This window comes from Pseudomassariella vexata (genome assembly GCF_002105095.1).
Source record: "Pseudomassariella vexata strain CBS 129021 chromosome Unknown BCR38scaffold_7, whole genome shotgun sequence".
Lineage (NCBI taxonomy): Eukaryota > Fungi > Ascomycota > Sordariomycetes > Amphisphaeriales > Pseudomassariaceae > Pseudomassariella > Pseudomassariella vexata.
Genome location: NW_024467962.1, coordinates 1,255,103 through 1,280,282, shown reverse-complemented (window position 1 = coordinate 1,280,282; position 25,180 = coordinate 1,255,103). Strand labels below are relative to the sequence as shown.

General features: G+C 50.9%; 6 protein-coding genes across 6 annotated transcripts; 3 read left to right on the top strand and 3 right to left on the bottom strand.

Moving 5' to 3' along the window:
* Positions 1-431: 431 nt before the first annotated feature.
* BCR38DRAFT_343789 (ABC-2 type transporter-domain-containing protein) lies at positions 432-5,116 on the bottom strand (the record flags this gene model as incomplete). The annotated part of the gene is made up of 5 exons (XM_040856063.1): positions 432-2,137; positions 2,198-3,276; positions 3,337-3,999; positions 4,058-4,329; positions 4,394-5,116. 5 exons carry the CDS (start codon positions 5,114-5,116, stop codon positions 432-434), a joined length of 4,443 nt encoding a protein of 1,480 aa, XP_040715579.1.
* A 6,975-nt stretch (positions 5,117-12,091) lies between these two features.
* On the top strand, positions 12,092-13,504 carry BCR38DRAFT_457934 (uncharacterized protein; the record flags this gene model as incomplete). Its single annotated transcript, XM_040862096.1, has 4 exons — positions 12,092-12,427; positions 12,492-12,845; positions 12,898-13,216; positions 13,281-13,504. The coding sequence occupies 4 exons, from the start codon at positions 12,092-12,094 to the stop codon at positions 13,502-13,504; spliced, it is 1,233 nt and encodes a 410-aa protein (XP_040715578.1).
* Positions 13,505-13,861: 357 nt separating this feature from the next.
* Positions 13,862-14,670, bottom strand: BCR38DRAFT_343491 (uncharacterized protein; the record flags this gene model as incomplete). Its single annotated transcript, XM_040856036.1, has 2 exons — positions 13,862-14,296; positions 14,362-14,670. 2 exons carry the CDS (start codon positions 14,668-14,670, stop codon positions 13,862-13,864), a joined length of 744 nt encoding a protein of 247 aa, XP_040715577.1.
* Positions 14,671-14,742: 72 nt separating this feature from the next.
* BCR38DRAFT_434194 (tubulin alpha-1 subunit) lies at positions 14,743-17,301 on the top strand. The gene is made up of 7 exons (XM_040860297.1): positions 14,743-15,164; positions 15,319-15,359; positions 15,473-15,499; positions 15,554-15,629; positions 15,692-16,222; positions 16,290-16,713; positions 16,766-17,301. Exons 1-7 carry the CDS (start codon positions 15,140-15,142, stop codon positions 16,992-16,994), a joined length of 1,353 nt encoding a protein of 450 aa, XP_040715576.1. The 5' UTR covers positions 14,743-15,139; the 3' UTR covers positions 16,995-17,301.
* BCR38DRAFT_208664 (uncharacterized protein) lies at positions 16,901-17,748 on the bottom strand. The gene has a single exon (XM_040854144.1). It carries the CDS (start codon positions 17,545-17,547, stop codon positions 17,038-17,040), a length of 510 nt encoding a protein of 169 aa, XP_040715575.1. The 5' UTR covers positions 17,548-17,748; the 3' UTR covers positions 16,901-17,037.
* A 378-nt stretch (positions 17,749-18,126) lies between these two features.
* Positions 18,127-22,247, top strand: BCR38DRAFT_485298 (UBA/TS-N domain-containing protein; the record flags this gene model as incomplete). The annotated part of the gene is made up of 5 exons (XM_040863859.1): positions 18,127-18,154; positions 18,228-18,379; positions 18,454-21,401; positions 21,467-22,139; positions 22,218-22,247. The coding sequence occupies 5 exons, from the start codon at positions 18,127-18,129 to the stop codon at positions 22,245-22,247; spliced, it is 3,831 nt and encodes a 1,276-aa protein (XP_040715574.1).
* Between the last annotated feature and the right edge of the window lie 2,933 nt (positions 22,248-25,180).

The following is a 25,180-nucleotide window of genomic DNA, read 5'->3' as shown; positions in this document are numbered from 1 at the left end:
CAAGAATCAGCCTGGGCAGTGGTTATAGGCTGTATCTTAAATAGTTCAACGCAGCATGGCCTAAAGATGTATAAGGTGTATTCACCCCAACATGTATTCTTGTGATATAAGTACATTTCCTAGGATACGAAAGCGAACCACTTCTCCGTACTACTCCTCTCAGTATGAAAGAGGGATGCTGAAATGCTGTTATCTAAGCATTTTCACTGATGTCTCAACATGTTCATAGCTTCCAATGGTCTCAAATTCTATCAGGATATGTAGATTTCTACCTTCTATTCTATGTATTCCAATTTCCCGATCTATCTAATTAAAAACTCTACCACCTTTCCAGCCCAGTCTTAAAAGCATCGCAACATCTCACATGACGAAACCTGCACAATGAACGCCTTTGCCATAACCCAAACCAACCTCAGATTGCCCCTAGCCACTCAAACCTTAGACTTATCGTTCTTATCGTTCTTGCCCTTCTTACTCTTCTTCCCCTTTCCCCCAAGCTTAGCAACGCGGAAGAAGTAATAAGTCAAGATAGTAACCGCGACATTGAAGACAATATACACCCACATGATACCAAAGTTCCGCCACCTTTCGTCCCAGAAGATGTTGGACCCAGCCAGGTACTGATCAGCAACAGTAATGCTACAGTACCGACAATCGGTCATGTCACCTGGGTTCTGCAGCGTACCTGGCGCCGTCTGCAGGTAATCGGAAAGGTACTGCCCGCACGTCTGTCCATCCGGCGGGCTGAAAATGGACGTCTCTGCAGCCGAGCACTCGACGGCCCGATCATGAAGTTGCGTCGACACGATGCCCGCAATCCAGTACGTGAAGGGGCTGGCGCGGTACATGAAAACCCAGAAGCCGGGCAACAAGCTGGGGGCCTGCAGCACGCCGCAGAAGATCACGGACATCATGGTCAGCAGCGACACTATGGCGCCCGCCGTATCGGCATCCGGCAGGGCGACAATGGTCATGTGCGCGAAGGTGCTCGTGTAGATGAGGAATTGGATCATCATGAGTAGGACCAGACCCTGGCGGGATGCGTCCTGGATGCCGGCGATGGGGTAGTAGATGCACGCGTAGACGAGCACGGCCGTAACGATTTGGTAGGGAATCTCAACGATGATGTTGGCGAGCAGGAAGGCCTGCCATGAGTAGGCCTTGGACGGACGCTCGCGGACCTCGTAGAGGGAGCGTTGTGTGATAAACAGCGGCTGCATTTGCTGGACGAGCGTAGAGAAAATCGTTGTCACCATGAAGACGCCGAAAATGACGTTGGACATGGACGCTAGGCTGGCGCTTCCCGAGTTTTGATAGAAGGAGAAGCCGATGAATAAGCCTGCCGTGAGGCCAAGGCCCCATTTGGCCATGATGTAGCTAGGCATCCTCCAGTACTGCTGGAAGACTCTGAAGGTGACATGGCGAAGCTGTACTATGAAGGGAGCGGCGAACTCATCGTGGTCCTCGCTTTGGTCTTGATCCGTTGATGATAGCGTAGCCCGTCTCTCCTCGTGAAGTTGGTCGATGTGACTTTCAACAGCTTGACGTTCTTGGCTGGCGTTCCACACCGAGTGCCAATCTTCCCCACGGCTATTATTTCCTTGATTAACGATCTCGAGCATGTATTCTGCGGGATTCTCCTGATCCTCGCACGCCCTGGCTCCATTGGACTCGAAGTAATCGAGAAGAGTGCGCGAGTTTTTTCCGATATCGCCAAAGTAGACAGTCTTGCCTCCTTTGGCCAGGAAGAGCAGCCGATCGAACTCCTGAAACAGAACGGCACTGGGCTGATGGATCGTACACAGTACCGCCTGGCCAGAATCGGCGAGCTTGCGCAGAAAAGCGCAAATGGCCCACGAGCTTTGAGAGTCCAACCCACTAGTTGGTTCGTCGAGGAACAGGAGTAGCTGGGGTTTCGCTGCCAGTTCCACGCCGATGGTCAGGAGCTTTCGCTGCTCGACATTCAGGCCTTCCCCTGGCACCCCGACTACGGCGTCGGCGAAGTCTTCCATACTGAGCATCCGGATTATATCCTCGACAAACCGATACTTCTCCTCCGTGCTCACGCTACTGGGCTGACGGAGCATGGCACTGAAGCGAAGACTCTCGCGGACCGTGGCTGTTTCCAAGTGAAGATCTAGGTGCGGATTAAGTCAGCTTCACACTTGTAATCAGATGGGGGTAAACGAGGACCGACCTTGCTGCTGGACATAGCCAGTCTTGCGTTGGAAACTGGCATCCAGTGGGGCTCCATTGACGAACATATCACCAGTAATGACACCCATAGAGGTTCGCTGAGCCAATACGTCCAGTAGAGTGGTTTTCCCTGCCCCTGACACCCCCATGAGGGCAGTCAGAGTACCTGGCTTGACCCAACCAGAAACATTGTCTAACAATCTGCGAGGCTCGCCCTTGATTTCAATATCGTAGACAACATCTCTCCAGGTGAATATGTCCTTTTGTGGCTCAACAGCGTTGACTTGGGTGTCCTTCTCGTTGCCTTTCTCGCCCAACTCCTCTCCTGCCGTCTCTACATCATCTCCGGTGGGTTTCCTGCTCTTGAGGAGATGTGCCGGAACGCGGCCACGCTGGAAGACCAGCATCTCGGCCGCGCTGTTGGTGGAAGAGTTCAGCTCCGTTGCCACGAAGTAAATCATCATGAAACCGATCAAGAAGGCCACGAGAATGCCGAAGTTGCGCCAAACGTGATCGTAGGAGTACTGGTAGCTCGTGGAGATGTAAGCATCGCCGTTGACGGAACGCTGACCAGCAACAGCGCCTATGGCCGAGCAGATGAAAGAGTCGCCCTCGAGCGAGGTATACGAAGGAACGATCGTAGCGCAGTCGATCTCGCGGCCATGAAACTCGTTTGCCACCAGCATCTCGAAGGCGTAGAAAATTGGATTAACGAAGCGAATCCATCCGAACCACGGATGCATCTGCGGCACGGCAATGATAAAGCCCGTGTAGATAACAAGCGCTAGCGTGAGGACACCTGCCAGACTCATGGCCTGAGAGACGGTCTTGGTAACCGCCGCCATGGTCCTAAATATCGCACTCATGACGAAAGTCGACATATAGGTAACGAGAAAGTAGAGGAAGAACTGGCCTGGCTCACGCCGTAGGCCGCCTAGAAAATAGAGGACGGTATTAAAGGCAACAGCTGTGATAAACTTGATGGGTATGTCGGAAACGACTCCGGCTATAGCTTCTGTAGCCGGATGATAAAACCGATAGCTGGCGTGCTTTTCGACGATGGGTCGCTGCGAGTACAGGCTACTAATTTCGGATATAGCCATGAGAGCGTTGACAAGGACGGCGAGGAACAAGATGGACCCCTTGGAGGCGACAGTAGCCGTGGTGTCGTCACCACCGTAAAAGACCGACCCAACGATCAACGCCACAATAACAGTCGATATTGTCTTGGAGAGGGTTGCCGCTTTGTCGTTCCATATGCGTTGGTAGGCCCGTCTTGTCGTCAATCTCACCTGCATAGCGACGGATATGAGGTATGCTGACTTTGGACGGACGTATTTGGCTTGCGCATAATTCTTGGCATCGCGCATTCTAGTGATGCTCTGACCCTCGTTATTGACAGGGAACTCGCGCTCATATGCTATGATATCCGTCTGCAACGCCTCGAATTCGGGCGATTGGCGCCAGTAATTTTCAAACTCCTGGGGTGTCCGGGGAACTGCATTTTCCATCCCTGGTCGAGCCTTCCGTTCCAGAGGGTTGGTCACTGAGGTAAGAAAGTCGCCCGTTGTTTGACGTTGGGGACAGAACCAGCCCTGTCTCTCAAAGAATCCCTTTGCTCCTTCGGCTGGACCAAAGTAGATCTGGCGGCCCTCGTATAACACGGTAGCCTTGTCGAACACGTCGTAGATGGCCTGACTGGCTTGGTAGATGGCGACGGCATTTGAACTTCCGCCGAAGTCTGATGCAAGCCGTAAGCTTTGTGCGAATTTTAGAGCTGTTGCTGAGTCGAGACCACGAGTGCTTTTTTTCATCAGCAAAGGTAACGTTGGCAGAGGTAATATATGCGAACCGGCCTTACCTGTTGTCCCACGCAGATATCGCAGATCCAGCCACCATCATCTCAGCAATGCTGACTCTCTTCCTCTCTCCGCCAGAGACACCCCGGACGAAATCGTCCCCGACTTTGGTGTTGTAGGTGTGACTGAGACTGCACACCGCCATGACAACCTGCGCAACATAACGGCTGAACTCATCACGAGACATGCCTGGGATCCGGCGCGAAGGAGTCCTGGACGATGCTGCGAATTCCAGTGTCTGCCCAACTGTCAAGTGAGGGAAATGTTTGTCGACCTAGACAGCATTAGAATTAGTTGACGTGTTCGGCCAGCAGAAGTTCGTCAGGGGAACGTCATACCTCTTGGTTATACACCATCTCGCCTTTGAACTCCGCAACCATCGTTTTCTGCGGTATGCCGTTGTATTGGATGATTGACTTTTCGCTCACATCGAGGCTGTATAGTTCTCCGCACATAGACTTCAGGAGCGTGCTGCAGCCAGAGCCTGGTCGACCGAGCACTATGAGAAGCTCGCCGCTCCTGAGGAGTCCATTGAAGTTATGGAGAATCTGTTTGTGGGATTTACCGCGACGGAAGACCTCGCCTATCCGCAGTGGTTGCAAGAATAAATCGCCCACAGTCTTTTGCAGTTGAAGAGCCTCCCCTGACCCCGAAACACTGAGGTCTTTAAACACTAGGCCGGTGTGTTTTTGCTTGTGCCCTTCGTCATTCAGCTTTTGAATGAAATGACGCAACCATTTTGAAAGATCGAAGTGCTTTTGCTGAGGATCCAAAGTAGGATCGTTCTGGTCAAGAAGGCCTCCGGGGTGTTGGCCTCCATCGGCTACGCTGTATCTTCGCGAAAGTGTGGTGATTATGCGCTCGATCTCTTCTCTGCCGAGTTCTTCGATCGTTGCCCGGGAATTCCGCCTTTCAACCTCGACAGTTGCGTCATCGCCTGTGTCGGAGGAGTCGGTGTCGAAAGACTCAGTCTCTCCAGTGCGGCGTTCTGGTGTCCTCGGGTTAGATTCGCCAGTAAGCTCAAAAGACTCTTGAGTTTCGGGTCCACGAGATGTCTCCATGATGCTACAACTACCCTCGAATGGGCCTAGGCGTGATAGTAGACACTGCAAATGAGAAGATGTAATAACTGTATGCTTGAAACAAATTAGGAAGGCTATCTTCTAAATAGTGGAAACGAAGACAATGAGAGCATCCGGGGTTCTTATAAGCAAGGAATCTATGGCTACTGTGCAAACTCAACTACTCCAACCTATGAGCCATCGTATGCAATTCATAACTAGCTACACGTCACATTCTATCAATAAGCATAAGAGCATTTTCCCTATCAACGGTTAGATCAGTATCCCGACTCCGGGCTCCATACGGAGGTGCCGGTAAGTGTCCGTATGGATACGAAACGGGCGCTGGGCCACCTTAACCCCGTAAAGCGACCAGGATCTTGAATAATCTTCATTTAGAAGGACGGGGCATTGCTGGCTTTGGTGCAATCTATAGCCCCTGTTCTGGGGTCGATTGGATAAGCTGACAACCTGTGCGCCAGATTCGCGCGACGTCAATAAAGGTTCGGGTTGCCGTAAGACCCCGGGGTGCCGCATTGGTTGCCTGTAAGCGGGCCCTGTCTGGAGATATGATCTGCGGGTTGCGCAGTTCGTCGGAGACGGGTAAAAAAATAAACTTTCAATCTGCCTAACTCGGGTATGCGGTTCGTCTTTTTGTGCAGCGTGCGACGAGGCTGGCCGACACAGGCGCCCGTCGTGAGGATAGCCTATGTTTTAAGTCTCCCCGCGGCATGGCCCTGAGCCGAGTGTTCCATTATACGAACAAGCGGATACAAAATCAACTCGATTTGGATACCAAGTTGCACAGTTGCGGTTGCCGCTAATGACGGATTCGGTTCATGAAATCCGAGCTGAAGTCGAGACTGACATGGAAATAGAGAACACTTACATCTCAGCGCATTGACGACGTCGGGCCTTCACCAGTATGAAAAAAGCTACCAACAATTCAAGGCCACCCAGGGGGGAGGCTTTCGTGACATTCGCTATCGGAGCAACAACTGTCTTGCACCATGGGGGGGAGGTTGAATAATCATGTGCCTCCGAGCGACATACATGAAGTCGAGATGTCCACCCAGAAAGTAGCGCGTGTTAGGAGCGAACGGTATAGGCAGGTAGATTCCCCACTGCGGAAACCATAAGAAGCAGACCACGTAAGACTAGCAGACCTGACGCGGGTGCCCATACACGTCGTGGGAGAAATGGTCGAGGTCTCAGGCGAGAGCCTGGCTAGCGGATGACAAGAAAAGCGGCTCACCGAATGGGGTGGAAGTCAGACAACCCGATTCTGCTCTTCAGGTGCGCAGTTGATTTAATTGACATCTTAGTTGGAGCGCCAATGAGAGCTAACTTTAGCCCATATCGCAAGTTGAACTTGAAGTGCAGGACTTGATTTGCTTGGATGATTTTTCACAGCTGGCAAACACCTGGTCGATTGAAGTGGAGCACCTCTAGCTAACCTATGACTTTTCTTTAATTCTCGTTTAATATACAAACCTACGGCTTATGAAGACTGACCGGCTATCAATCTATAAAATACAACCCTAACACTTAAATTCCTTTCTAAGGAGCTATAAGGATATTACTTTGTAGGAGTAGCTCCTTACTCTTGTATCGTTCTAATCTTAAATTCTAGGTTTCCTTATCTTTCTCAGTTTGAAGTTACCTGTGTTATTGGTAAGCACTGTTTCAAATACAACTCACTCCTCGTCAAGCCTAAAAACGGCAGTATAAGCCACTGCATTGGCAGTGAGTCAGGACGTCTATCTGTCATTTTCCAGCTATATGTCCTTGTTTATGGTACTTCCGAATACTAGTAATCTGCACCAAACTGCTAGTACCTCCCTTATAAATGTGTACACTGTACAGAACAATACATGCCCGTACCTCAATTCGCTAAAACCCTGTATGTGAGGTTGGAAGTGGCGCCAGTTTGTAAGTGCTATAGGGTTTGTACGTCATCGCAGACTTGTTATTCTCGATCAAATCCGAATATAATGAGTATAATTGACAACGGGTTTCCATCCCCGTTATCCTCTTCAAATTCTAGCATTGACTGTAGCTATGAAGTAGCTTAGTGTCAGGGTACGGCTAGGCCGAAGGCAATAGTACAGAGTGATGGGGAGTAACGGGCGTCCCTCCTACGTAGCACCGGGTGGTCACTGGCGGTCTCAGGTAGGGGTGCCCACGGTGATGCATTGATCTCTGCCCTCTCTATCTTCCTCCGTCTCGACTCCTTACTTATAGCCAGCCGAGGTTCTCTCTTGGATTCTGGATGTTTGCTTCCGTATGTCTGTGTTCCTCCGACTTCGGCCAATATCTTGGACAGCGGCTCCTTATCTGCAACCAAGCGATTCCCTATCCGCTGCAAACGGCTTCAACGGCTCTCATTCGCCACAAGCGGCTCTCTAGCCGCCACAAACGGCTTCCTACCTGGTGGAAGCCGGCCCGCCTCGGATGACACTTGTGGCTCTGACAACTCCTTCCCTATCCTACTTCGAGATGGTCCTTATATAGATAGCTAGGCCGCCGCTTGGACCCGGCATAACAGCAGGGTCGGCGATGCCAAGGATCTTGACTCTCGTCATCCCAAAGCTTCACATAGATTGTAATCATGATTCGGGAGTCTTTTGTCCGAAACACCCCTCCGGCGGCCCGCCGGTGTCCTGCGTTCAGTGTCCTGACACCCACTGGTGCCTATGGCATTCTGTTCTCTGACACTTAGTAGTAAATATTACTTCTAGGGAATCTGAGACTTCTAGAGCAGGAGACTCTACTTACGTCAAAGTTCAACCCCAGCCTCAGAGTCTTGAGGGCCCTGCTGCCGTTAAAGCTCTGGTTGAAGTTCTTGTTGGACCTTCGAGGCTACTACATCAAGACTGCCAGTCTTGGAAGAACATATGGCCACGCACCGCACGTTATAGGCCAATATGACAACCACCCATCGAACCACACAAGTCCTGCCTGTGGGACAGGCATCAGTCATTCCTGTCTATATAAGGCCCTTAAGGCCGCCGTTCACTTCGTTCAGGACTCTCCAGAGATCATAACGCTTTCAATACAAGACCATTTGCCCACAATCCAAGAGTTATTTCAAAAGCCTCTTTTATTCCAGTAGTAACTAACTGAAAACTTCGTGAAGAACTTATACAAGTATTCTGAGAACTCAGTTAATTCAGGATTATCTCAGTAGAGTAACCATGATAGATACTTACTCGTTTATAAAATACAGTGTTACATTCTAAGCACCCTGTAGATCGAGTTATATCTCCACCACTGCCGTCCCAGATCTAATAGTTTTGTAAATACTCACTTCAACATACGGAATGATCCAAGCCGAGGATAACTCCTGGGCTAAGTCATGCAGACAATAGGGAGTCCGACTAGTTCGGCAAGGTATAGATGTCTGGTTTGCCATCTTGGTTAATTTACAAACGGGAAGTCAAGTATAGGTCCACCTCATAGACAGACTTCTTTTCTACGTGACCCCAAGGAGGGTTACCCTGTAGCTATAGATGAAATAAGATAGCCAGCCCAAAAGGGCCCTCGGCCAGCGACTTAGCTAGTCAACCAAGCCTTCCTAATACAACAATTCACACTCCATATGCGCTCGCATCAGTTTCATTGCAACACAACACTTCCTATTTAGTGTCCTGAACAATTCGCAAGTTAGGCCCGAACTCTCTAACCTCTCCGAATAGGAAAGGCGATGCCCTTCTCGTCAATGTTGTCTAGGTCCTGCTGGTCGATCATGTCGTAGAGCCAGGCGATGATGGGAATCTGCAAATCGGTGCTGGCGAAGTCGTTAATGTCGGCGATCCACTAGTCGTGCGATGAGAGGTTATTGGCGCTCAGACCAATCATCTTGACGCCCCGGTCAAATACATTCTTGAGCTTGCAGAATGCGCCCGGCTTCGTGGTGCACACGAGCGTAAAGTTGGCCGCGTAGGAGAATAGGATGACCCGCTGCCCGCCTAACCAGCTGCGAAAATCGATGTCGCCCTGCCTTGTCTGAGCCTGAAGTTTGGGCCCCTCAGAGCCGAAACGAAGACGTGGCTGGTCTACTGGTTCGAAACTGGCGAGTCTCCGTTGCTGTGGGTAACTGCTGTGATTTCCGGAGGTCTAGCTGGCGCAAAGCCGGCCGGCTGCTCCTGAGACTGGCGGCAAAAGATTGACTTAACAGAGCCCAGATCTGAGAGAAGCAATGTAGATGCGAAGCTGTGGAAATCTCTATCGAAATGGTATACTAGAACTGCCTGACGTCAAAACTAATAGCGCCACACACTTCAGCCACACCTCATAGTATATCATTTCACTCCTATCTCGTGTCCCAGTACTTCCATCTTTGCCGACTGTCACTCATAGCTCCTGCTTCACTTTTGATATTTCCAAGAGAAGGACACTGCCAGTCTAGAAATAATAAAGACTCAAACCACCTCATGAGATCAACTTAGGCATATTTCATCAGCCACCCTCTTTATCCTCGCAGTACCTGGCCATCTAAGTCTTGTGGTTCCGTTTGTGGCAATGAATCTGGACGATTGCTAGAAAACCCAATAGGTCCGTTTAGATGAGTCTTAGAAGTCTGATAAACAGACATTGAAATCCTTCAACTATAAGAGTTTGACCTCCTAGGTTTGAGCAACGAGTCTGTGATTTATGCCTCAGGGTGTCTGGGCAAAGTTCAATTTTGGGGGGCTACATTTCTGGATAGAGTCAAGCGCTCAGTACGTATTGTTGCATAATATTCCTTAGACCTTGCCCACGTATTGCATTTTTACGTATATCCAGTCATAGACACTCTGAGAGAATAAGCTATACTACGTATCAAAACAGCCACGGCTGCCCTATGAAAGAAACTGTGCACATCATGGAAACAACTGTGCTCTCTAGCGCTCCTACTCCTCAATTTACCTAGTCAAGGACACACGAAGAAACGAGCCATCTACTGTGAGCCTGTAGATGTTACTTAGTATGACAAACAGATATAACCACTAGTATGATCTGATTGTTCCACCTGGCGGAACTGCCGAGTTAAGGTTATTCGTGCCCTTCCCTCCCCCCCACATCTATCAAGTATATAGGGAAACCTGCATGCTGGAAATATTTTAGAAAGAGATGGAAGCACTTCTCGGTATATAACCCAACTGCAGCATGCTCGTAGGCGATTCAGAAGCCTATTAGGTGGGAGCGCTATCAAAACCGATCCCTACGAATATGGAGTAGCGCTGCTTGGGTCAATTCTGCAACGGAGTTTCGGCCTCTTTGGACCCCGAACCGACGGCAGAGCCGCAAGTTGCCATATCCCGCTCCGAAGAAGATACGAGATGCCGCTCTCGTTTCGCAAACTCGTTATTGAGTTCGAGCGCGCCGTTGATCGCAGCTACGAAGGCCTTGGTATAGCTGATTCGCGTTCGCTGCTCAATCCAGCAACTTCGACCAAACTGCACGCAGGCTTGCCTGATATCTGAGAGAAGCTGGACTAAGAATCTACCGTCACACTATGGAGTGCTTCTAGGGCCTCCTGCAGGTTTGACCCGATGCTATTGAAATCGTCGTACCCGTACTATATGGAAAAGGCGCATGAAGTTTACAACGTGTCATAGCATATGATGGTGCACTCTTCGGGAGGAATCCCACTTCCTGGAGTCGAGAAGGATGGGTTGTTGATGCTCGCAGGTCCCTGGTTTTGTTGGTGTTTTCAGGAGGCGGGGGAATAAAAAGTAATCGAATACGATAAGACATTCAGATGGTCTGAGCAGTGGTGGTTTATTATTCTCAAGATTTGGTGCTTATCAGTTGTTGTGATTCAAGCACATCTGCGACGATGAGGCTAGTGGTTGTTCATTAGGGAGTGGTTCTTTGCCATGCTGGTAGGAATCGTCTGATTTCCAGGACTCAAGGTCAACGCGACGTTGTTGTGTTACTTGTTTTTCTTCTAAACGTGACCGACTAAGTCTAGCAGTCTTTAGCAGCTGCAAGTGATACAAATAGGTGCTCCCACATTGTATCTTAAAGAGGTGGCGGGCTACACGTCATGAGATCATCTCTGTTGGATGAAACACGTAGCATAATGGACACTTACTTCTAAAACAAGGGTGTTTTCAACAAGTACTTAAACAAAATGGGCGCCTGTGGTGCAGACTTACAATTCCTTGGCAGCCAATCGGCCTAGTTGCGATAATTGCGCAACTGAAATCCCAACTGTTTTCAACCGATACTGCCAAAAGTTTGAGCGCCATCCGAGTTTTAGGACAATTTGTAAATCCGTGAGCTTGATCAGCACAAACTCGAAGGTCTTCTTAGTGCACATTGTGAGATGGGATTGAGAGAGAAAGAGTGTGATTATCGATCCGATTATAATCGGTTGGGCTTTGACAGCTAGTGATCTGCTGACGTACACATAGGTGGAACTTTGAATCGTCACGCAACCAAAAAGTCTCATCCTGGCCGCTTTCAGCATAGAATTCAGAGTGAGCTGATGGTCGTGGATCATGCAAGACCATCATGGGCTTAAGCCTCGGTTTTTCTTTACTTTCCAAGTATTGCAAACGTCTATCAAATTGAAACTGTGATTACCCAAGGGAATGATGACAAGATTCAAAATTTGAGAGCAAACAAATGGAACTTGAGGCCATTCAAATTGGTCATTGGACTCAGTTGCGGTAGATAAACGCCACCGTGTGGCTTGTTAGATAGGGGCACGGGCCACTATGATGGCGATTTCAGCAGGATGTTGCAGGCTGTGCAGATTTGGCGGGCACTTGAATGTGGTCCCTCACAGGCTCAGGGTTTCTTTCTTTGACCCGGCGGCCGTCCTATCATTAGCAACAAGCCACTTCCCAGCACCTGGTGAATCTTTATTAGACCCCCCATGACTTGACAAACATCTTCTCCTTTCTTTCTTTCTTCTCCCCTCCCCTGTCCTCGCCGTCCATTCCTACTCGCATCTCATATCAACAGAGCCTCTCGGTCGCAATGGCTGGCCCCGCCTCTCCGGGCACCGAAGGCCCCACGTTCGAACCACCGCAATTGCCTCCCGGCTGGATCGCGCAATGGGACGGCACGAGCAAAAAGTACTACTATGTCCAGCTCTCCACCGGCGTTTCTCAATGGGACACGCCTACGCAGGCTGCACCTGGCGGCACTCCTGCCGGACCTGAGCATCCGTATGGAGTACCTGGCCAGCAAGAACTCATCACGCACCCGGATGGCACACAGACTGTTAAGCACGCTGATGGGCGCATGGAACCTCTGCTGCCGACTGACGGTAGCAGAGGTGTTGACGGGCCTTCAGGGGAGAGGGGTATTGGCGTAAGTCGATGACTATATACTTCCTTGTTTTCGAGCCTGTTGCTAAGTCTGGTTTCTTTCACAGAGCTTTGCGACGAACATACTCCTAAACCAGTTCTCTAGCGGCCATGGAAAGCAATCCCACGGTTCGAGTCCTCTTGGCGGCATTGCTGGACAACTGATGGGAGGCCTCTCTGGTCATGGGAACAGCAATCAGGGCAGTTCGCATGGCAATACCAATAGCCAGGGAAGCAGTAACCCAGCCGGAAAACTTGTCGGCGCACTGGCGTCGCAGATTTTCTCAAGTGGAAACAAGCAACAACAACCCCAGAACTACCATGGTGGACAATCTCAACACTCCCAACACTCCGGTGGCTTTGCTGGCTCTATGATGGGCGGGGTTGCGAATATGTTTGGTGGGAGTCAAGGACATTCTGCTGTAGGCCTGCCACACTCATGTTTGCGCGTATGTTCATTCTGACAGATCGAAGAACCAGAATTACGGTTATTCCAATGCCGGCCAATCGGGAGGGTATAGCGGCCAAGCACCTCCGACATCGTACCAACCGCCGAACGCATCGACCCCTTCGTACAGTTCACCGCAAACTAATAGTCAACATGGCAACGCTTCGTACAGCAGCCAACCAACTCAACAACATGGAACGCCCTCCTTTCCCCCGCCGCCTGGCCAACACGGCGGACAGCATGGCGCCCCATCATACGGTGCTCCCGGTCAACACAACGCTTCCTACAACAGTCCCCCTGGCCAAGGTTACGGGCATAGCCCGGCGTCCCAAGGCCAACCGTATCGTAAGTACCCTTAGTGGCCCACCACTGCCGTTAAACTTATCAGGAACATGGCTCACAAATGTAGCACAACAACACTCGTATGGCTCTCCTGCACCGGGCCAACAACACCAACCTCCGTACGGGTCCGTCAATCAGCATTACCCACCACCTCCCGGTGCCTACCCTTCCTCAACCGGGCAACACGCTTATCCAGGACAACCCTCGTATGCTGGAGGAAATGCACCACCGGTACCGTCGGGCACGCATCCGCATCACGGCCAACAGGGCGGATACCAACAGAATTGGTAAAGTTGAGGCGGAAATTTGATGAGATGGCTCATCATGAGCACATAATAGATACCAGAGCACTCTTTATTTGATGGTGCATTCTTATCGTCTCTGATTCGGCAGCAACCAGTCTTCCACGGTTGCCTTGCCCCCGGAGGAAAGTTATACCAGCGCATTGTCCTGACTGAAGTTGCAGAATGAAACTGCATGACATTGCCACATAACGCGATTGTCGGTCGTTGTACGCTTTTATGAGTTACGAATCATGCCAACGCTGGCATACTGGGTTGGATTCTAGAGGGCAACGTAGTCGTTCTCAGCTGAACTGATGCATTTTCGGACATTGTGGACATCGTAGACATCTTTCTTGATGGTCATTCATTGTCGCTTCTTAGCTTGGTCGCGCTCTTGTGCTGTGTGACGTATCCAAATTGAAATCTGCCGGGCTAGGAAGTATGACAAAACGGCGACCACAATGATATACCCGACGGTTGGCAGAAGGGATCGCGGAAATATATTCAAAATGAACGGATCTAATATGATATCCACGAACACTGGGGGTACCTTGCTCATCAATGTCGTATTCGTCGTGTAATAATCGGCAGCTGCAAGGATTTGCAGAAGGAGGACTGAAGCCATTTTTTCCTTGTGCAATGCGCCTGACGTAGCTTTGAAGGTAGCAGAACTGCCTGTTTCATCTGCTTGGCCATATGCCTGGCGAGACCAGGAGTACTCGGACAAACTGGTGATCAGCTCTGGCGTTTCGAAGACAGCAGGTAATTCATACGTCTTCAATCTGAACTCAGTCGGTTGCTGGAAAGTTTTAGTTTGGTTCTTCCCTAGACCGTCATAAATAAGAAGCCATGATTCAGACTTACGGTGGCAGCCCAGCAGACCCTCACTTCGTATCGCTGGCCGGCGGTGAGCCTATCAAGCACCAGCCATGTGGCCTTGCCATATTGGGCAGACTCGGTGGGGAACTGAGCCTCAAGATGAGTTCGGATCGTCCAGTTTTCAGGTGTAAGGGTGTCAATGTGCAAGTCGTCCAAGTTTGGATGGGTTGTAGGCATGTTTATTGTCTGGGCCCCAAGGAAAATGGCCTTCTCAGTATTGGCCAGCACGGTCACAGTGTTGATCAGCCATGTCGCAAGACTGGCGACGCTGAATAGTTTAGCGTGCAGCTTCATAATATAAATTCCCGAGATATCCGAAATTCTGTCGTCGTGCTTTTGTTGGTGATTTCCGGTATCTCTTAGAGCTCTGGACGAGGGACAATTGTGTTGCGAACTTGGTTCCCTGTAGCTCTAAAGAAGGAGGTCCCGAGGTCGTGGCCGGCTACTTCCGTCTTGGACTCGATCCCTGCAAGCTAGCCAAGTGGCCCCTGCACCGTTCGTTTCTTCGACAATTTCACAAAACATTGAGTCGGAAGGCAGCCACCACATTAGACAAGCACGCTTACCTGTTTTAGGCGCGTCGACAACAGGGGATATTTGATTGCCCCCACTAACCTTTCAACAACACCCAACGCTTCCCTTTTCCCAAGATCGTGACAAATCCAACATTTGCAGAGGGCTGTGTCTGTCCTGGCTGCTTCACCAACTTTCCTCTCTCCACATCCGTACCTCTTCAGCTTTTGCATCACATCCATTCGTGACAATGCGCGAGATCATCAGCATCAACGGTACGTCTTCCCGGCACACAAAGTTGCATCTCCCCACGGCGCGCGTTTTGCTTCACCGCATCATCCGTGCTTCCACGACGGCTCAAACTGCATTGTTTGTCCATGTCGAAACTCGGGTTGGATCTTTTCTTACTGACCTCTTCTGTCTCTCTAGTCGGCCAGGCCGGTTGCCAAATCGCCAACTCCTGCTGGGAGGTAAGCTCGAAAATCATGCGTTGTTCATATCGGCCAATTTACTGTCGGAATCGAAATCGGACCCGCGGTGGCGGCATAGAATTTGGATTTGACTGACATATTATTTTCTACAGCTCTACTGCCTTGAGCACGGAATTCAGGTTTGTGTTTCTCACTATGTCCAGGTCGATTCATCACTAACGCGCCACTCGTAGCCCGATGGATTTCTGACTGAAGAGCGCAAAGCCGCTGACCCCGACTATGGCTTCAGCACGTTCTTCTCTGAAACCGGTAAGGCCGCATTGAGTTTGCACCCATTCCCGTGAATCGAGCTGACGATCTGTGGTGTACAGGTCAGGGCAAGTATGTTCCTCGCACCATCTACTGTGATCTCGAGCCCAATGTCGTCGACGAGGTCCGCACTGGCGCCTACCGCAGTCTTTTCCACCCCGAGCAGATGATCACTGGCAAGGAGGACGCTTCCAACAACTACGCCCGTGGTCATTACACTGTGGGCAAGGAGCTGATCGACCAGGTCTTGGACAAGGTCCGCCGTGTTGCCGATGCTTGCGCCGGTCTCCAGGGCTTCTTGGTTTTCCACTCGTTCGGTGGCGGCACTGGATCTGGTTTCGGTGCTCTATTGATGGAGCGTCTGTCGGTCGACTATGGCAAGAAGAGCAAGCTTGAATTCTGCGTCTACCCCGCCCCTCAGACTGCCACCTCCGTCGTCGAGCCATACAACTCTATCCTCACCACTCACACCACCCTAGAGCACTCCGACTGCTCCTTCATGGTGGACAACGAGGCTATCTACGATATTTGCCGACGAAACCTTGGCCTCGAGCGTCCCAACTACGAGAACTTGAACCGTCTGATTGCTCAAGGTATGAAATTTCAGCAGCCCTGAACCCCCCCCTGATTTGAATATGTCCAAGTAGTAATGCGATCTAGTTGTGTCGTCCATCACTGCCTCTCTGCGATTCGATGGCTCGCTCAACGTCGATCTGAACGAGTTCCAGACCAACCTGGTTCCCTACCCCCGTATTCACTTCCCTCTGGTCGCCTACGCCCCGGTCGTTTCCGCCGCCAAGGCTGCGCACGAGGCCAACTCGGTCCAGGAAATGACCATGTCCTGCTTCGAGCCCTACAACCAGATGGTCAAGTGTGACCCCCGTCACGGAAAGTACATGGCAACCTGCTTGCTGTACCGTGGTGACGTTGTCCCCAAGGACGCTCATGCTGCCGTCGCCACTCTCAAGACCAAGCGCACCATCCAGTTCGTCGATTGGTGCCCGACAGGCTTCAAGCTTGGTATCTGCTTCCAGCCGCCCCAGCTTGTGCCTAACGGAGACTTGGCCAAGGTTAACCGCGCTGTGTATGTCATCCTACTCGTCCGCACAAGGACTTTTTCAGCTAATTCTTGATAGGTGCATGCTCTCCAACACGACGGCCATTGCCGAGGCTTGGTCCGCTCTCTCTTCCAAATTCGATCTTATGTACTCGAAGCGTGCCTTCGTCCACTGGTACGTTGGTGAGGGTATGGAGGAGGGTGAATTCTCCGAGGCCCGTGAGGATTTGGCGGCACTCGAGCGCGACTATGAGGAGGTTGCAACAGACTCTCTGGAGGTCGAGGGTGACGTCGAGGCCGAGTACTAGGCGTCGAGCCCCTGAGGAAGAGGCTTGGTAGCGGTTTTGTCACTCAGTTTCCCACGTGGACACCTAGCCTGTTGCTATGATACCCTGTTCGTTTGCGGCAGGGAACAGAGTTGGCCATTATGCGCGGGTATAGAGAAACTTTGTTTTCTTTTGTGAGAATGGGGCACGAAAACAGGCTGTCTACCCTTAATTTGATCACAAGCAAGAAAACAGCCAGGCGATGCGGAGTAGTATACACTTGTAAATCCGTCCTATCACTTTTAATAGTTCGACTCGTCAACGTGTATTCGAGTTTCATTTTCTGCCAGTTTGGAACATTGTGCAACATGAAAGGGTTAGACAGATGGATGGTTGGCATTTGACGTGATGATGTGAACATGCCCTGGCAGCCCAACAGGACTGGCTGGCTACGCGTACGATTGCGGTATGCCGTGGGATAACCTGCAGATCTGATGGTCCAATTGACACGAAACTCATGGGCGTCAACCATCACGCAGTCTGCAACTGAGCCAAGCTCTGTGTTTCTGGGGCATGAGCTTGCAGCTCGCAGCATGCAGCCTGCAGTGGACAAGGGGTGCAACTCGACTGTAGAGCTCTAATTAAGTCTCAATGACAAGAGCTCGTGACAAGTACGGATATGATGGGTAATCCTTGTTCGCAAGCATAGGCCGCTTTCAATGGGAATGCCACAGAGCATCCCAGCAGTCAAGTCGTCAAAGCAAAATAATCTGAATTGAGATGAATTGGTCTCTCGTAGTGGTCCCCGGCAGGCGTAATATCTAAGCTTGAACCAGTTGGTGCGGAACAAGCCGAGGCCCGGTTGGCCCAATTAAAGACGTGCTGGGATGTTACCTTTGTGACAAGCGACCAGACAATATTATTGATTGCTGATTTGCACTGCGTACCCCAGCTTACAGCCAAACTCCACCTCCGTCTCCAGCCTCCTCGAAAGACGGTATTGGACATCAACGACATCCGCAGCTGCTGTTTGTTTCTTATCAGGCAGCAACAATCCTACGACCCAAAAAATCCGAACCCATCGCCAGTTCACCGTCCGATCCGTTCCCGCTCCGAGGGAAGGTCGCCGAGCTCTGCCTTAAAAGGATCGTTACTGAGCTCGGCTTGCGCGAGAATGGCAGCCGAATCGAGCGTTGGTGCCTGTAAGTGCAGTCCATCCCAGAGCTCCTAGTGAAGCTTTTCAGCGGACATTGTTACTAACCTGACGCGTCGCAGCTGGGCCCAACCTCAACCTCGACGCCGAAGAGAAACGCATATACGGGCAGCTCTTCCGCGAGGCCGATACGGATAGCGTCGGCGTTGTCACAGGCGAGATCGCGGTCAAGTTCTTTGAGAAGACGAGGTTGGACTCTAGAATATTGGGAGAGGTATGTTTACATGCAGAAATAGAGTTGGCACAATGCATGGATTGTGCTGACGCCTGTTTGCTCAACCACATCAGATCTGGCAAATCGCAGACAAGGAAAACCGCGGATTCCTGACGCCTGCTGGCTTCGGCATCGTTCTCCGTCTCATCGGCCATGCGCAAGCTGGCCGTGAACCTACGCCCGAGCTTGCCCTACAACAAGGGCCGATCCCCCGTTTCGACGGCTTCACGCCCACCCCGGCGGGCCCGAGTGCACCACAAGCTGCTGCGCCGCTGCAAGCACAAGGAACCGGTGGCGTACCTATTCGCATCCCACCTCTGACTCCAGAAAAAGTATCACAATATGCAAGTTTGTTTGAGAGACAAAATTTGCAAGGGGGCAGCATGCTCCCAGGTGACCAGGCCAAGTCCATCTTTGAGAAGTCAGGACTGCCGACGGAGATTCTCGGTAGAATCTGGCAGTTGGCAGATACGGAGCAAAGGGGTGCCCTGGTCATGGCCGAGTTCGTCATCGCCATGCATTTGCTCACCTCGATGAAGACGGGTGCGCTCCGGGGCCTGCCGAGCATCTTGCCCGCTGCCCTGTACGAAGCTGCGACCAGACGGGGCTCGGCACCGAGACAGAGCCCAACGGCTACCGGACCGACTATGTCTGCTATTCCGCGCCAGTTGAGTGGCTCTGCTCATATGCGCCAGGCCAGTCCCTTAGCTCGATCGGCGTTGCATCCTCAGGGTACAGGTCTTGTACCGCAGACCACCGGGTCGGACTGGCTCATTACCCCCGCCGACAAAGCAAGGTTCGATCAGTTCTACGCCGACTTGGATAAGACGAACAAGGGATTCATCACTGGAGAAGAGGCGGTGCCCTTCCTCAGTCAGTCCAACTTATCCGAGGATGCACTTGCTACTATCTGGGACCTTGCCGATATCAATTCCGAAGGACGTTTGACCAGAGATACCTTCGCTGTCGCCATGTTTCTGATCCGTCAACAAAGGACTAAGCGGGACGGGCCTACCCCGTTGCCTACTACATTGCCCCTAAGCCTCATTCCTCCTTCAATGCGCAACCAAGTGCGTCCGCCTAATATTGGCACATCTCCCTTTGATGCACCCGCACCCGCTCCTGTTCAGCCGCCACCAGCTCCCAAGTCTGCTCTCGATGACCTCTTTGGTTTGGATGCGCCAAGCCCTTCTCAGACCGGCACCGCCACTAGGGATCCTTTCGCCAGTGCCTCTCCTATGGCGCCAGCCTCGCCAGTTCAGGCGTCGCCAACGGGCAATGCCTTCAAACCATTTGTGCCTTCGTCCTCTTTTGGCCGAACTCTGGCGACCCACGATACCGGAGGTTCCGGAAGCTCGGCCGTAGCTTCGCGTCCCGGCCTCGGACCTTCGCCCATGCCTTCTGCTATGGATGACCTGCTGGGCGACAATGATCCCGAGATTAGCAAGAAGCTGACGAACGAGACGGCGGAACTTGCCAACCTGTCCAATCAGATTGGTTCGCTGTCTGACAAAATGCAACAAGTGCAGGGTCAGCGGACAACGACGCAGAAAGAGATCAATCAAGCAAGCCAGCAAAAGAAGAATTTTGAGGACCGTTTGACTCAGTTGCGTGGTCTGTATGAGAAGGAAGCCAAAGACGTCAGTGAGCTGAAGGATCAGCTGCAGAAGTCCCGCGGTGAGACGAGGAAGCTTCTGAATGAGATGGCCGCAATTGACGGCACTTATCGAGACCTTCAAAACCAGCACCAACAGATCGCGACTGCTCTCCACGCCGATCAACAGGAGAACGCCAGCCTCAAGCAACGTATTAGTGCAGTCAACACCGAGATTGCACAGTTGAAACCGCAAATAGAGAAGCTCAAGTCAGAGGCGCGCCAACAGAAGGGCATGGTAGCCATCAACAAGAAGCAGCTTTCAACAACAGAGGGGGAGCGCGATAAGCTGAAGACAGAGGCAGAAGATCTCGCCAAGAGCAACGAGGAATTTGCGCGTCAGATCAACACTAGCTCGCCAGTTGCACCGCCTGCTCAAGTGGCCAGCCCTGCACCATCGAATGCTAGTGGTAACAACCCTTTCTTCAGACGGACCGGGAGCACTGATATTATGGGCACTTTCGCTTCACCTCCCGCGGTGAAAGCACCCTATGGCGAAAAGTCGTTTGATGATATCTTTGGCGGCTATACTGGAAGTGCCTCCAATACGCCGCCACCGCCAGTTACATCATTCAAACAGCAGAACACGGGTACTTCGACGGCGAGCGTGAGCTCTTTTGCGACTCCGGCCGCTTCTACTCCTACTGTCAGTCAACAAACCACTCTAGCTTCTGAGCCTCCACCCCCGCCGTTGTCTCGGCAGATCACCTCGAGCTTCCTGCCCTTTGGCGAGACCACCGAGTCACTGACTTCCTCTCGCCAGGCCTCTCCTCCTCTTAGTCGGGTTGGTGAAGGCAGCATCCCTGCTCCCACTAGCACAGTGGGCCCTCTTGAACCTACGATTACCGGTCAAAGTGCCGCCTCTAATGCTGAGGCTGCCAAGAGCCCTGTTACTAGTCCTACTGAGGAACAGCCAGCTGCTGCTAGCAATGGTGCCATACCTGGTGCTTTCCCGGATGATGCTCCTAGGGAGACGCCAGCATTCGGCGGAAATAGGGACAGCGACCCTTTCGAGAGCATGAAGAGAGATCCCGCCAAGGCCAAGGATGATTTCGACTCGGCATTTGCTAGCTTCGCAGGCTCGTCGAACCCGCCACAGGAGAAACCCAAGGACACTCACAATGCCTTCTCATCCTTCCACTCTGAGTTTCCTCCCATTTCGGAGCTAGAGCGAGATGACGAGTCCGATTCTGCTAGCGAGGGAAACGGATTTGACGATGACTTTGCTCCGGCTTCCCCACAAGTCAACAAGGCTGAGGGCAAGGAAACCCCCAAGGCACCATCATCGCCAGTCGCAAGCACCAAAGCCACGGCGGTTCCGGATGTCCCAGCTGCTGAGGGCGCTGAGACCGCGCCCGTCGTTTCGAAGTACGATCTTTGATCCCGTGCGATCATTTTACAGCGCATGACAGTAGTACTAACTTTTTATCAAGTGAACCACGATCTTTCTCCCCACCGCCGACCTCTCCTACAACCGCTGCGCCACCTAAAACGGGGGACCCATTCGCTCCGGCTGCAGACTTTGCTCCTACGCCAGGAACTGTGACAAACACTGCACCAGTTGCTTCTAAGGGTGCATTTGATGATCTTGACGACGAATTCGAGGATCTTGAGGATGCCAAAGAAGGTTCGGCAGACGATGAATTTGCCAACGTCTCCCGGTCTAACCTCGATGAATTTAACGCCGTGTTCGACAGCCCGCCGCCGAGCCAGCCAAAGAGCGAGTCAACCAATGTTTCGAACGTATTCGGTGTTGACAGTAGCTTCGACTTCGGCAACGTCTCATCCACTTCAGCTGGTGCGCCTGCCCCTGCTAACAGCACGTCACCTGTACCTGGGCAGGGGCCCAAAGCCCCGGAAGGTCACGATTGGGATGCCATATTTGCAAGTTTGGACGAACCGGCTGGTGATGCTGCGAAGACCGGGGAAGAGGCCAAAAGTCCTGGAGGAAAAAGTCAGAGCTCGGGACGACCCAGCAGTCTTGGACGGGCTTTGACCGAGGAGGGGACACACGACGATCCTATCTTAAAGAACTTGACCGGCATGGGCTACTCACGCACGGATGCCTTAAACGCCCTGGAGAAGTATGATTATAATCTTGAACGGGTGAGTCTCGGCCACATGTATTGAATTACTCGGGTCGATGCTTTTTGAACTGAATTTGCTGACGGATAAACCCTTTAGGCCGCAAACTACCTCGCCAACCAATCATGACCCGTGGAACTGAAGTGAGGACGAAGAATAGGGAGAAGGAAACGAACACCTTGACACGCAATGCTGCAAAGCGATCCGTTATTGTTTCAACTTCAGAGATACCTTATTTGCATAGGCGGCGAGGAGATCCTGTTTCTGTTTTTCTTCTTGCGATGCCATTACTTATTAGGGCTTTCGTCGGCTTGCGGCTCAGCTTGAGCTGGCCGGGTGATAGGGAGGAGCCACGAGCCTGAGATGCGTGGCGGGTAGGGAGAGAGCAGTAATGTATAGTTCGGTCCATAGCCAGATTTTGGGGTCAATACATATTTCTTGACTCTTTGGACGATGGATGAGTTTGTGCTTTTGCGCTTAATAGCTATGGTTAGGGTGGTGTGGAGAAGTCCCCTGCAACATGGGGGTGTTGCCCAACAGGATCCAGAAGAGCAGAGGCCTGCCGGGTATGAGAGCGGGACATTTTATAAGTCATCGTTCTAATTAAGCCATACGAATTGCACAGCCAGAACGACGACTTACTAGGGATCAAATGTATGGCGCTGGTGTGTTGGTGGATGTAGTATTGCCACAAGTCTCAGCTTATACTGAGGCAGTTGGGCTGGGGCAATATTGTTCTATTACGGACGGAAAAGGAGTGTAGCTATCTCACTCCTTGAATGTACCAGCATGTACAGCACTAGACACCTGGACTTAGACTAGTAATTGTATCTGCCTGCATGGCATGGTGTCAAATGAATACAAACACCAGCTCAGGTTCAGGTGAATTCTGACAGCCACTAGTTCTCACGAGACAATCAATCAAAGCGTTTTAATCCATCGGGTGTTTCAACACTGGCCTCCTTGGAATGAAGCTCTGCGACGCATGCTATCTATGGGACATCAAGACTTTGGCATGGGTATTTTCTCAGCCGGTGTGCATCATTGAGAGCAAAGGAGCCTTCCTGGGAACATCTATGTGAACCACCCGCCTTGCCAGCTTTTGACTTCAAGCAATGCCCCAAAGGCAGTCGAGAAACCGGATCACCAGCAGGTTATGTGCTTGCTCGACAAGTAGTTGAAGAAAGAGTACAACGGCATCAGAAGACCACTTCACATAGCCCCCCTATCCCTCCCGTGGTATTATACTCCATTCACACCTTATTATATCGTTCTTCTAATCTCTAGAGTGATCTCGTAAGACGATGATGCCAGCCGTCCTTTGAAGCTAGCTCGGGATACAAAGAACTAGTGAGTTAATGCGGCTGCAGGTGCTTGAGAAGCATATTTGCATCGTTGACAACACAGAACTTAGCAGCTCCGTTCCATGGAAAGGGAGAAGCATGCATCCAGGTCCCTGGCATGATCTGTGAGTAAATGCACACTTTCAGAGGAATGCGAAACATGTTTGGGACTTGACTCTTTGTCCATCATATGACTAGGGAGTTTCCACAAAGCTAGTAGGGTTCCATATAGTCGTAGCACTGGAGTTATGTTAACAAAAAGATTGGAAAACGTACCTGACAGGTTGCACGACCTTGGTTACGATTTTATAATACTTTACTATGCAGGTTTTAAATATTAACTCCTTTCCGTTCCCATTTATATTTTTGGAAGTTTCTGCTCTTGTTCTCTTGCACTGAGTTTGGATTTGTTAGGCATTATGACAGGCCCGTCGGATTCCATTACCGGGGGCTGTATTGGTACTACAAACGTGCGTGGGGGACCAATCCTAAGTTGGCTCCCGAGGGGTCCCTGAATCCTACAATACATGCCTGCCTGTCTTGTACCCATCTATACCTGAGGCCATAGTTTCCCACAGGGCCTGTAACAAAGCCCCTTTTTGAAAGTTCATAAGCACTCTTATAGCCGCACAACGGAGCCTCCATGTTGAGCCATGCATACTTTAGCTACGAACTAATCCATGGCATTTCCAATTTGTGATGAAATCTCGAATCCTTCTTGTGCTGTGCTGCAGTTACTTTAATAATTACCAGCTTCTGCCTGTGTCTCCCTAGGAGCCGTTTGGAAAATCACGTTCAAATAGTCTTCTCGGCGTTACGGGATTTCTTACATGAGTAGTGTTACTTCATGGCACCTCGTGTCCTAATGGCTATGACCGACTACCTTGTCTTGCTGTCACTAGGATGGTTGATTGCTGTGATACTACTATATTTGCGGTGGTTCTTTGCTGTCCCTGTAGCTCTTATAACCACGAAATGTTTCCTTTTAGTTTCTGGAACTCGCCATTGCAATGCTCACTCCTTCGCTCCCCACATGTGCGGTGATTTTGATCGTACCTTCCGTACGTATGATCGCGCCATTCAGAGATATTCCTGGTGTCACTAAGACTATGTTTTAGTAAGCATTCGTCCTTGAAATTATAATACTCGGCTTTCTCACCCTTATATCTACTTTTACAAGCAGCTTAAGCATTTTTCTCACCCCCTATTGCTACAGTCAGCGTGGAATCCTGTGCCTTACAATAGTCAGGCCTTGAACCACTTCCAAGGACAAGTAGGTACTCAATTTCATCCGGCAATACGTGTTAACCGCTACAGACTTACGACCACCCCATGCCATGGTATTCAAACCAGCTTAGATGATAAATAGCATTCAAAATCGAGTCACATTGTAAGCATTAAACCTAGCTCTATTGACAAGGAAACCATTTGATCCTCCGTGAACCCGATTCACGTATGGGAATGAGTTCGACTTGGACAAGTCGACAACTAATAAGTTCAACCCTGAAGTATCTCATGGCCGTACGACTAACTCTAGGAACTTGAATCAAACTGTCAAACATTATGGCCCACGATTCTCAGGCGTTGAAAGCACTTTGGATGATAAAGGAACTCGTCACCGCCCAAAAAGAGGTGACAGAACCAAGGTGATAGGAAGATTCTCATAGACGACTAATAGCCAGATTCTAAATTATTCTAAACTCCTTAAAGATAGCTCAC